The sequence below is a fragment of the Lutra lutra genome, chromosome 5, assembly GCF_902655055.1.
Source record: "Lutra lutra chromosome 5, mLutLut1.2, whole genome shotgun sequence".
Lineage (NCBI taxonomy): Eukaryota > Metazoa > Chordata > Mammalia > Carnivora > Mustelidae > Lutra > Lutra lutra.
This window is the reverse complement of record NC_062282.1, coordinates 121,670,379-121,683,209: the sequence shown is the minus strand read 5'-3', so window position 1 is coordinate 121,683,209 and position 12,831 is coordinate 121,670,379. Positions and strand designations below refer to the sequence as shown.

At 41.1% G+C, this 12,831-nt stretch overlaps 1 protein-coding gene and 1 non-coding gene across 15 annotated transcripts in view; both read right to left on the bottom strand.

The window, feature by feature from the left end:
• CAST (calpastatin) overlaps nucleotides 1-12,831 on the bottom strand; it is a 112,022-nt gene that overhangs the window by 25,699 nt on the left and 73,492 nt on the right. For 7 of the 14 annotated variants that reach the window (XM_047730377.1, XM_047730378.1, XM_047730382.1 and 4 more), the window contains 11 exons: nucleotides 12,255-12,353; nucleotides 10,525-10,605; nucleotides 9,900-9,938; nucleotides 9,155-9,247; nucleotides 8,909-9,001; nucleotides 7,699-7,803; nucleotides 6,659-6,769; nucleotides 5,613-5,696; nucleotides 5,096-5,143; nucleotides 3,877-3,972; nucleotides 1,722-1,817 (listed from right to left, as the gene is read on the bottom strand). In XM_047730377.1, the coding sequence (XP_047586333.1) occupies nucleotides 1,722-1,817; nucleotides 3,877-3,972; nucleotides 5,096-5,143; nucleotides 5,613-5,696; nucleotides 6,659-6,769; nucleotides 7,699-7,803; nucleotides 8,909-9,001; nucleotides 9,155-9,247; nucleotides 9,900-9,938; nucleotides 10,525-10,605; nucleotides 12,255-12,353 (945 nt within the window). The remainder of the gene's footprint in view (nucleotides 1-1,721; nucleotides 1,818-3,876; nucleotides 3,973-5,095; nucleotides 5,144-5,612; nucleotides 5,697-6,658; nucleotides 6,770-7,698; nucleotides 7,804-8,908; nucleotides 9,002-9,154; nucleotides 9,248-9,899; nucleotides 9,939-10,524; nucleotides 10,606-12,254; nucleotides 12,354-12,831) is intronic. The other 7 variants (XM_047730385.1, XM_047730387.1, XM_047730388.1 and 4 more) reach the window with 3 other exon arrangements.
• Nucleotides 11,172-11,276, bottom strand: LOC125101393 (U6 spliceosomal RNA). Its single transcript, XR_007127811.1, has one exon. It is a non-coding gene; the product is annotated as a U6 spliceosomal RNA (small nuclear RNA).

Genomic DNA, 12,831 nt, shown 5'->3' with positions numbered 1-12,831 from the left:
CTTTTTGATTCCACTCACAACCTCTGTTCTTACTTTCCTCACAAGCTCAGGCCACATTCGCCCCTCCTCTCCTAGTCTTCACCACCGTGGCCTGGGTCTTCATTCCCACAATGTCCAAGTTCTAGGGTGTACCCAGAGACCTCAAAAAAGAAGTCGCATCCTATGTAAGGCAGGAGGGAGACCCTGACCTTTGAGGGGATTTTCCCTTGGCACCAAGAATGTCCCTGGTGGGAAGAAGCCACTTCAGGGCACTCAGGGCACAGGTCCCACAATCTCTTCACCCCGTTTTCTCGAACTAAATGCACTAAACCCAACTGCACCAAACGCTTTACCCCTCTGTGCTGGCCTGTCCTTGGCTCACTGTTCTCTTCAGGAAAACAGTGCTATTCCAGTATCTTAGTGTGATCATTCCCTCCTTTCTGTATTTCCCAATTCCTCCTGAGGGCGGGTCCCTTTGGCCAAGTTCCTCCTGCCCTTTTTCCATACGAAAGATCAAAATGTACGTTAAAGGCTTGCTATCTGGCCACATCCACACTAGATGCTCAAGGAATTAAGAGCAGGAGCCCAGGCTCTGAAAAGTTAAGTGGATTGCTCAAGGTCAACTCAAAGCTTCATTTCTCTCACCTGTAACAGACAGATATCAGAATGGGGCTTCTAATATCCTTGGGAAAGTTTAATAAGAAGATATGTGCCTGGGTGGCTCAGTGGGTTAAAGCCTCTGCCTTTGGCTCAGGTCATGATCTCAGGGTCCTGGGATTGAGCCCCGTATAGGGCTCTCTGCTCAGCGGGGAGCCTGCTCTCCACCCTCCGCCCCCTTCTCTGCCTGCCTCTGTCTGCTTGTGATCTCTGTCAAATAAATAAATAAAATCTTAAAAAAAAAAAAAAAGATACCATCAAGCATCTACAACCAGTTAACTCTCCAGAGTGGAGGTGACTAAGTCTGTAGTAAGAAAGCACAGAGCCATCATCAGCTGTTACTGAGTCCGATTCTACCTGCTAACACAAAACCCACTGAGTTCAAAAGGAAAGATGCAACTACTTAATTACCGTTCTTCACACAAAAGGGCATTGAGAGAGGCAGGTCAAGAAGAAAATGGGAAGGAATTGAGTGAACCTCCCTTCAGGTGAGAGTCGGGGGAAGTCCTGCTGGTCCTGTGCGGATTATCCCACCAGGAGAGTCAACTGAAGAGAGCAGGAGGCCATTCGTGAAGCTCCAAATACGCTTGCAGGATATGGGAAAGTGAAAAAGCGTGATTATCCACAATAACGAAGGCAGCAGAAAGCCTTTCAGAAGCTGAACGAACACCACTTGCAGCAGTTTAATTAAAAATTTAAATCGAGGGGCGCCTGGGTGGCTCAGTGGGTTAAGCCTCTGCCTTCGGCTCAGGTCATGATCCCAGGGTCCTGGGATCGAGTCCCGCATCGGGCTCTCTGCTCGGCAGGGAGCCTGCTTCCCTTCCTCTCTCTCTGCCTGCCTCTCTGCCTACTTGTGATCTCTGTCTGTCAAATAAATGAATGAAATCTTTAAAAAAAAAAATTTAAATCGAGCCTGAATTTGTCACACACCCTGAAGCCACGAGAACAGGAGATACTAGAGCTCTCCAAGATTTTCCTATTTTGCTAAAATCAAATAGCCTCGATGGTAATACACAGCAGCGAGCATATGGGAGGATGGACACTGTGCTCTCAAGACTTCGCCCTGTGTCCAGGGGATCACTCACCAAGGTGGGTGGCTTGGGCGGCGCCGACTGTATACTACACAGGGAAGTCCGAGACACGGCCTCGCTCACAGGAGTTAGGGCAGCAGCCTGAGAGTCCTGCAGAGAGAACGAAGCACAATGAAGGGTTTCTAGAAATGCCTGGTTAGTGGACTGAACAAGAACAGAAAAACAACACGCTCTCCTACGTGACAGGCTGTGAGCGTGAGTTTCTTAAATGCTGAAGGACTGCTGAATACTGAATAATCAAGGTGTGTTAAAACTCTTCTACCATTATTTCAACTTGGTTTTACCTCTTACCTTCGGTAGGTTACTTAACCTCTCTGAGACTCAGTTTCCACATCTGCAAAATGAGAACAAGGATAGTACCTACATCTCAAGGGTCAACATGAGGCTTTCAATGAGATAAAACATGTCCAGTGCTTTGCATACTACGTAGGAACACTGTAAGCTCAACAAAATTCACAACTATGATAATTCATATTATTTTTATATAATATATATCATATGCCAATTATATAACACAATGTTTTTATAAATGCATTTTTATATATTTAAGAGCACCTTATCAATTGTAAATAAGTATGTACAAATGCAAGGAAGTAAGATTCTCCCAGGGGTTCTCAAAGTACGTTCCCCGGACCAGCAGCAACCAGGGATCTTATTACAAATGCAAATTCTTGGACCCCCACCCCAACTACTATGGAAATTCTGGAGGTGGGGCCCAGCAATCTGTGTTTTATCAAACCCTCAGGTGATCTTGGTACGAAAATCTGAGAACCACTGTGCTATCTTATTTTATCACAAGAGTTCAATTTCAGACAAACTGGTTTTAATCCAGACACTTACAAAGGCTTATCCTATATGTAGGGTGCTCAGTAGGTGATCATTAGCAGGATGCTCTATCTTCTTTCAAGGAACTTTTTACTATTTACTATTTTTTAGTATTAGTATTTTTTAAATATTATTTTAAAAATATATTTAAATATATTTATATTTATATTAAATTATATTAAATATATTTAAATATACAAATATATAAATATTAAAATAGTATTTTAAAATATTATTTAGTATTTTTTAGTAAATATAAATTTACTAAATTTACTATTTACTATTACTATTACTAGGTAGACATGTCAGAGGTGAAGACCTAGACAGGTAAACCCTGCCTGTGATAACTTAACAGGGATATATAAAGAACAACAGAGCCCCGGGTATGGCGTATTCTGTTTAGGAACGTTTGGAAGAGAGGTAACATTTGGGGAGGGAAAAGGAGGAGACAAAGGCTATTTTGAGCAGAGCTTTAAAGGCGTGACTGACATTTTAGATGATCCCAAATTAGGAGGGAAGATTATTCCACAAGAAGGACCACATGAGAAAAGCCAAGGACTCACACACACAAATAATTATTGTCACAGTTTAGTAATGGGAGGATACACCTTGGTAGGGAAGGAAGCTGAGGCCATAGCCCATTAGCAGGGACTTTTATTTTGTGGGCAATGGGGAGCTTCTGAGGACTGGAGCAGGGGAATGATGTGGCTACTAACATGCTTGCTTGGGAAGCACTAACTCTGGGGGCATAGGAGAGGGACTGAAATGAGAATGTTGACAGAGGCCCCTGCTACCACGAGGTGAATGCTGATGACAACTTGAACTAGGTCAGTTTCCGGAGGAAAAACGGAGGAGGAACGCATGCGTGTGAATGCTTTCCTAAAGGGATTATTATAGGACTCCCATTGTAAAAATATCAGGATCTGTTTAGGAAAAGAAAGAACATCTAGAAAAAGCCAAGATGAAAACTGCCTGCAGGGATGCCTGGATGGCTCCATGGGTTGAACATCTGCCTCTGGCTCAGGTCATGATCCCAGGGTCCTGGGATCGACTCCTGTATCAGGCTCCTTGCGCAGTGGGGATCCTGCTTCTCTCTCTGCCTGCTGCTCCCCCTGCTTCTTCTCTCTCTCCGTCTCCCTCTTTCTCTCTGACCAGTAAATAAAATCTTTTAAAAAAGAAAAGAAAACTGCCTATAAAAAAGATGGCACAAACGTTCTCCATCAACTCCTTCACACTAAAATCATTTGGGCCTTACATTTTTCAGATTATAGACAAATATTTTTAAAAAACACAGAATTAGAGACATGTATTTTTAGAAACATACTTCTGTTTTTTTAGATGGCTTAGCTTGTTTTCCTTTACTTTTAGGCTGGTTAAAATCTTCTGAAAGTTCATCAATGAGTTCTGATTCACTCAGGGGCTGTAATATAAGAAACATTACATTATGAAGGGACTACTTTTTTGTTAAAAACAAGGTTTTCAAAGAATTTTTTTGTTAACACACATTAGGCCATACTTTGGGATCTAAAACCAAAATTTGGGGGATATTTTTATATTTATAATGTAAGCTAAAAGTCATGCTATAACTAAGGAATACTGGACACCCGAGTATCACAGAAGTGTTCACGATTCATTTAGTCCAAAGTTTTCCTGATCTTTCAATTTCTGAAGGATTCTGTTCAAATAAAACTGCCTATTCTTTCCAATGAAGATCTGTATTAGTTTCCTCCTTAGGTTTTTTTTGTTTTTGTTTTTGTTTTTTTACTATTTCCTAGTGACTTCCTTCTGACCAGCTTGGGAAACACGGGTCATATACTCCTTTCCTATGACTGTCTGGGAATTGGGCAGGAAAGTTCTCCTATCCCTAGTTCCTTCAGATAAAATTCATTTAGAGCATGTGGGAATTTCGACTGCTACCAGTCATCTATAACAGAACTGTTGTGACTGAGAAGCCGTGCCTCTGTGTTGGACAGCTTGAGTTCTGGGTCCTGGCTTTGCTCTTTTCTAGCTGTGTAACCTTGGACTGTTCAAGATGGCTCTGTTTCCTCACATGTAAAATGAGAATGATAAGGGTGCCTTCTGCATTCAGTGAGGACCCAACAAGGTAACACGTGACAGGCATCCCATACAGTGTCAGCCATGTAATAAGTGATTGATAAATGTTGCTGCTTATTTTATCTTAACTGGCAACTATATGGTTTGATCCCAACTTAAGTGAAGGCAGAGTAGAATCATTAGAGTAGCTCATGTCATGATGCCAAACTCGAACCATCCTGACATCAGCTCCCAATGTCCAGTGAATGTCACCTAGAAACCCACAACACTCTAGTCATCATTCATGAGGAGAATTATCATTAGAATATGTGTAAAGGAATCAGAGATATGAGCCAAGGGTCACCATCACAAGTTCCCCTTTCTTCAATACTAGGTTGGCATTCAAGTCTCCATAGGGAAATTCTGTCAAAATTATCACAACTCATACACTCATACTCATATCACAACTCAGTTTTGTTTTTTAATTATTGGAAGAATCATTTCCTAACCTTGGATTTTTCTTCATGTTCTGGCAATAGTGGTTTTCCATCTTTATCCTGAAAATAAAATAGAAAATTCACTGAAAATGAAATAAAACATTGTTTTCATGGCCTGTTAAGTTTGTTTTTAAGGAAGGATATGAGAAGAGAATTTTTTTTTTCTTCTATTTGAGTGATTTGGTTTTGAGTGAATTTCTTCTATTCGAGTGAAAAAAATTCTCAGGGTTCTTTTTTTTCTTATCAAGGATCAGAATAAAGAGTTGAACTATTAAAAAAAAGAAATCTCTGTTCTCCAACCCAGGGGAAGAGGTAGATCTCATTCCTACAATTCTGTTTTCATTTTCTGGAGATGAGGTTTCATAATCCTGAGTATTTCTAAAAGGGAGAAACTTCCCATATATAAGCACATATGAGAATCAAAACATTTTCCACCACGTATTTGTGTGTATTTTTTCAAAGAAAAATTACAGGTATGTTTAGTCTACCACCCTCACTTTAAACCAAGACCAACAACAATAAAATGTACCGTGGCTGGTTTTAATCTGTACTCTGATGGGACGGTTTCCTCATCTTCACCACACTTCTTTAGTTTCTCTTCTTTGGCTTTTGTCTGATCAAAATGGAGGTGGGGAATAAAACACAGAACAGTTTGGTAAGATAAGAGGATATCACTTCATGTACTTCATGAGTGACGCAGTGAAAACTGTACCAGATTCCAGTGTGTCTATCTGCTTTGTTGACTGGAGAGCACAAGACCGTGCTAAGTGCTGGCTGTGAAGGTGAATCAGGTATCATTATAGATACCAATTTTCTGTTATAAGAATGGTAAGTAGGCATGGATGTCTTCTCTGAAGCATCACACAGCTTTTCCGAGGAGACCTATCTAGTGTGGAATGTTCTGGAATGGCTCTGGACTCCTATGGGATATGCAACTTAAAAAGGCTTATCAAAACATCAGACTATCCGGGAAGTAATACATTCACCACCAGGGACTAAAAATTAAGCCTAAGAATTCACAGGACTGGAAGATCTTAGGAATTATTTATACTTTGTACGTAATTAAAAAGGAAAACTAGTGGAAAACAGCAGAAAAGAATGTGGAAAAAAAAGAATGTAGAAAGAACAATTCATTCAGTTAAAATTTTAGCTCACTGCTGTGGAGGTCTTCTAGAGGAAATCTAGTACATTTATATGCATCCCCAAAACTACTCACCCCAGCTGCTTAAGAAGTCATTTCTATGTAACATTTTTTACTTTTATTGATCTGATTTTAGTTGCTCTAAGATTCTGTCCTGAGATTTAACGTTATACCTTCCCACCCCAAATTACTGTCTTACTAAATCTCACCAATTACGAGTAAAAAGCCGGAAGCAAAAGGGCAACGGGCTCACTGCCCTGGAGCTCTCTGGGGGCAGAACGGCACAATTCCACTTGGTCTGACACCCCCACCCCACCCCAGGGTTTGGCCAGGACCGCCCTCTCCCCGAGACATCTGGTCTAGGTGGCTGCTCTGATTAGCATGTGTCATGCATTGTGCCTTTAGGAAACTTCCCCTTCTTTTCAATACATTACTTGGTCCTGGAGGACAAGGACTGCTTCCCCCGCTCCCCTGTGTTCGCCTTCACAAAGCTTGTCGTGCCACACTGTGCCCGGTAAGTCCTCAAAGAAAGCTGAAGATAGAAACTGGCCCATTTTGGACCAGAGGAGTCCCAGACTCAGGGAGAGTTGCCGGGAGTCGTGAGACTCACCTTCCTCAGTGGTTCAGAACAGGAAGTGACAGCAGAGGCAGCAGCATTGTGACAGCGACACCTGCCAGCTCCCCTCCCTGCGCTGATAGGCTGGTGCTCCTCAGGGTCCCCTGGACAATATTTCCATGTCCCCCAACTCCACTGCCTCGTTGGCAATGCCCACAGGCAACTCCCTCTTTTCCCTCCTCTTCCATCCCAGATGCTCAGTTCAAAAACTCTTTACAAACTGTAATTTAACGTCAGAACTCTTCTCACCAAATATAAACTTGCTTTGACTCAGAAGACTTGTTAAGATGTTCAAGTGTGGTGGGATAAATACCGCCCCGGCATCACACTCGACGCACACAGGAACTCCAGTTATAGAGTTAATTGTTGCTTGATTTCATTCTAATTTGAGACACGATTTTCCACATTTTTCTCCATAGTTATAAAAAGAAGGCTCTCTCCGTCCCATCGACAGCATTTTCCCTCCTTCCTTACGAAGAGAAGCACCTGGCACCCTTCTGAAAATATGAATTTCCACATCCCCAAGGGCAAACCTATTCCCCACCAAGCCCCTGCCTCCATGTTATCTTGGTTCATCAGGTGTCACTGAAGCAGTGGCAGAGGGGACTGGCACCCACTTTAAGTATTAAAAGTCTAGATGGTTTATAAGACAAACTCTCAACGACCCTTCTTGGTTGCTAACTACCTAGGAATGAAGATCTGAGTTAACCAGACTCTGAAAGTAAGACAGAATAAAGAGTAATTGGTCTTTTAGCTCCAATAAAGAAAAGCTGTGTGAGGATTCTAAACACGCACACCACATTTAGTTTCATAACCTGCAGACTGACAAGCTCTATATACCAACTCCAAGGTCAATACCTCGTCGACTTCCTTAATGGAGCTGAGGTCGAGCTCGGGTTCTGGCTTCCGGCTGCCCAGCGACTCCGAAAGAGCCTCCAGTGCTTCGTCACTCATTGTGTCCTGCTGAAAAGGAAAAGTTCTGTGCATTAGAAAAGAGAACATCTCCTCAGCCTGAACCATCTGTCCACTACTTTGTGAAATCTCAATTTCAAATGAAGGAACCATGGATGAGGGAAGGACTTTCGGAAGGCAATGTTTCTGAAACCTAGCGAGAGAGAGAAAGAGAATTACCAGTGAGAGAAACTAGGGCTGAGACACTTCTGGAGTGTCTTACAGGGCGTGTACCCTCACAGGCACACTTCACCCCTTAGTTATCAAGCTATAACTATGATAATATTACTATGAAATACTTGTATCAAAAGAAAAGCTATAAGAAGTCAACTTTCACTTTTCTGGTATCTTTTTTTTTTTTTTTTAATGTGTCTCTAAAAATTTCAGCCAACCCTGTCCCTTAACAAACTAGCTAAGCCGGGGAAGCTGGGAAACCCAGAGTGGCCACCCGGAGCCTTCTCTGAAGGCACAATGGCTGATGGCTGTGGGAACTCCCACTCTCAGGGTGTGGTGCTCTTCAGGGCTGCGCTGAGCCCACCAGATAAAAATAAACTGTCCCCTGCAGGAAGGGAGAGACAGAGCAGATCCAACAGACACTGCCCCCCCTTCAGGTCTGCGCTGTCAGCAGACGGAGCCCGCTTTCTCACCCAGCCTAGAGCTGCAGGGCGGCCTTGCCAGCTTCGTGACAATTAAGTGATCGTGGTTCAGAGAAGTGAACAGAAGCAGCTAGGTCAATATCCCCTGGTGACTCACAGGTCAAACACCATTTAAAAGGTCACTGAAGATTAACATTCTGAGAGTGCCATTTTTGGGGGAATCTTGTCTTCCTTTGTTTTTTTTTTTTTTTTTTTTTAAATGGTGAGAGACTCTTGTTTCACAACCAAGAAAACTGCTGCCATCGTGAACAGCACTTGTAGAAACACAGAAGGCCTGCCTGGAAATAATCCACAGAACCCTGACCAGGTCCACTGGTCCACACAGACCAGAAGGGGAAAAGATGCTCCTCATCATGAATAACGCTCTGTGGGGATTATCCCGAATCAGCTCCATCAGCCTCAGAAAAGCAACTGCTGTCAGATGGACCAGGGTTATTTTCTAAGAAATCATTATTTAATACCTCCTCTGCCTTTCTTTTTTTCTCTTGGGATGAAGCAGCACTTTTGATTGCCGTGGCTTGTTGAGCTTTTAAAACCTCTTCTCCTGTGGATTTCTGAAAGGCAAAAGCACAAATGGTCGGACTCAGAGGTAAAAGAAGAGTCACTGTAAAAACCAGAACTACAAAGAAGTTGTCTGAAAATGTGACATGCCTTCTAATAAGCTCCCCTCCCCTTTTTCTCCCCCCCAATTATTTTGAAAACAATACCTCTTCCTTTGCTTTCTTTCCACCAGGGGTAGGAGCACTGCAGGTGAAGTCAGACGACAAAGCATCTATGGCATCATTGGGCCCCATGGGTTTCTAAATGATGGGGGACACATGACAGTCATTCCAGTTAAGGACCACAATACAAACTCAGCAAATGAAGAAGGACTTGGCATTCCTTTGCTACCAAATGAAGTACATTATCCGGTAACTCAGATGAAAGTCTATGTTGGAAGGGAATGGCTGCTCACTAATCCTAGTTTCCCATTTCCAACTCCTTTAAATGGATTCCATGTTAGGATATTTTCATCTGTTTTTATTAACACTTATTTTACCCCACAACCTTCTTGGCTCCATTATTTCCTTCAGAAAAACTCCAGAGGAAACCACGAGCACTGACACAACCCCATGCCCATCTCTTCCTCAGAACAGATGAAAACTTAATCTGATTTGGAGATGAGCCACAGACACAATATAGAGAATTGATGCTCCATCCCCCAAGTAAAGATTTTTTTTTCAAGATTTATTTATTTGAGAGAGAGGGAGAGCTAACTCAAGTGAGGGGAGGGGCAGACTCCCTGCTGAGCAAGGGCCTGACGTGGGGCTCGATCTCACAACCCTGAGATCAGGACTTGAGCCGAAACCAAGAGTCAGACACTTAACTGACTGAGCCACCTAGGTGCCCCCCACAACTAAAGATTTTTAAAAAGGTTAACTTGGATCTTAGAAGACATTTATGTAAACTCACCGAGGAGTCTGGAGGAGGCTCTGTGATACCTTCTTTTTTCTGAAACAAACATTAATTTGATCATGTGGAGAGCCCAAAATTAATTTTTACAACAGGCAAAATGCACTGCTCAGTGAGCATTATGGGTTGAACTGTGTCTTCCCAAAGGCATGTTGTTGAAGTCCTAAATCCCTAGCCCTCCAGTATGTGATTATATTTGGAGACTGGGCCTTTAGAGAGGTCATCAAGGTTAAACGAGAACATTCGGATGGGCACTAATTCCATAGGCCTGCTGTCCTTATTGAAGTGGGGAAACATGGACCCAGAGATGCTGAGGAAAGATGGCCCAAGTACAAACCAAGGAGGGAGGCCTCAGCTCCTTCCTTCACACCCAGGCTGCCCACACCCACTCCAGTCTTCTAGCCTCCCTGACTGTAAGACATGTATTTCTATGTTGCAATCCACTCAGCCTGTGGACTGAGCTATGGCAGCCCTAGCAAACAGATACACTGGGAGTCCTTGTAGCTACTTCACAAGCCCCACTATATTTTCTAAATTAAAAAAAAAACGTGAATATATTGATGGGATAATGATTATGTTCCAAAAAGCACACAGTAAAGTAAAAGTAAATGATTATTTAACTTACTGCCAAAAGTTCCCGGTATTTTGGAGGAAGTGTAACTTCTCTTTTACCTAATTCCTCTATGTAGGTAGAAGTCATTGGATCCTGCAATAAAAACCACACAAAGGGATATTATGTAATTAATTAGTTGAGAATGTTATATGCATATTCAGCAACCAAAGTACTGTTCCCGTTTGTAATTTATGGAGCTACAAAAATGAAATGTAAACCATTAAAAAGCCAATGCTTTACACAACACTGAAATTCTCAGTTTATACAACACTTTATTTAATCAGCTTAACCCATATGTGATAGTAGAAAATATTCAAGCCACTATATTAAATTTGAGTCTTATATTAAAACATATTTTAAAATGTTTTTCATTGTTTATTTACCAATACATGCAAAGTTACAGATAATAATACATTTCTCTATAACCTAATACCCAAGTCTTTCAGATGTAATTCTAAGAGAAAAAGGATTGGATAATGTATCCTGTTTAACTGGCTACAATCTCATCCACCTTCCTTGTCAGCCAGAGACAGTCACCATCCAGAACTTTATTACAGCTATGGACTTAAAACTGAGCACACTATAAAACAGTTATTCTCTCTGCAGGCATCCACAAACAACATAGAGCATTACTTTGCCTTTTTTTTTTTTTTTACTTAAAAAATATAGAATGCTTTACTAATTTGGATGTCATCCTTACAAAGGGGCCATGCTAAACTTCTCTGTATCATTCCATTTTTAGCATATGGGCTGCTACTAAGCACTACTTTGCATCCTTTCAAATGTTAAACAAATGGCATCATATTCTAGATATTCTGTATTTTTATTCAAAATTATGTTTCTGTAATGTATCCATGTTGATACATGTATAATTCATTTTAACTGCTATAAAGTGTTCCACTATGTTATGTTGTCTCCTGTTGACCAAAATCCTTTCTGAATGTTCCATCTGCTCTTGTAACTCCTGGAACACATGGGCAAGGCCCCCTCCAGGGAAACTCTCTCGAGGTGGAACTGCCAGCAGAAGGGTAATAAGCACATCTTCAATACCCACAAGCCCCACACGAGCTGTCAGACTTCCACACTTGGGCCAATCTGAGGAGTATACAATGTTCTCTCCGTATCTTAGTATCACTTCTCTACTTACTAGAGAATTTCACTGCCTTATTAGCCAAACAAGTTTTCTTCTGCTTTTCTAGCGGGTTGTCTTTTTCATTTAAAAATTCTTCATAAATTCTAGAAACAAATCCTTTGTCAATTCTGTTGCAAGTATTTTCCTCCAGTCTATGGCATGTCTTTTTAATCTTTTTAATATCAAGGGATGTGTAATCTTTTCGCTTTTTAGGAGTTAGGAATGGGGATGAGTGGAGGGTGGTAAATATCTGGAAGTCAAAGTAAGTTCAAGTCATCGAATGGGAAGTATCTGAAAATCAAAAGAAGTTCAGGTCCAGTAAACTTAAATCTCAAGGTCAAAAAAATCTTTGTGACCTGAGAAGGTGTATCCCAGCGTCAGTCACAACATGGACAATCAGTCAATGTTTGCTGAATCAATGTTAACAGCAGAGCTACCATAGAACAAACCATTTCCATTCCCAGCACTTTTAGTTGGTATTGACAGTGACACCATTCTGTTTCTCTCCAAGCAACAGAACATTAGGTATTCTTTGGTGCCTCATGGCCATGAACTTACTTGCTTTTCTACCCAATAAGTATGAATCTTTACAGATATCAAAATCACGTACTGAAATCTCAGGTCCAGTATACACTGTGTTATCTTCTTCAGTTTCTGCAGGTCCTCCTAGGGTGTCTACTAAGTCATCCAAAGCAGCATCCATGTCTGACTAGAAAAGAAAGAAAGAAGGTATTTAAATGCTATTTGCAATACATATTTCACTTCTGATGTTTTAACTAAAAAAAAAAAAAAAAAAGAAGAAAAGAAACCAAAACCAAAAAAAACAACAAAAGAAAACAAAAAAAACACAAGAAAAAAAAAGAAGAAACCAAAAACAAAAACAAAAAAAAAAAAACAACAAAAGAAAACAAAAAAAAAACCAAGAAAACAAAAAAAAAAGAAGAAACCAAAAACAAAAAAACAAAAAACCAGAAACAATAAAATGAACACTCTGTACAGAAAAACACCAAACATGAAAGGTTCTTCAAACATCAAAATAGTTAAAATTTGGTCTCTGATTGACTTTATTACATAAGGTCCCAGAGTACACATTCTAGGTTGGAAGGACAGAAAGCCATGTTCAGGTAAGAATCATAACTTCAGGGGTACCTTGGTGACTTAGTCGGTTGGGTGTCTGACTCTTGATT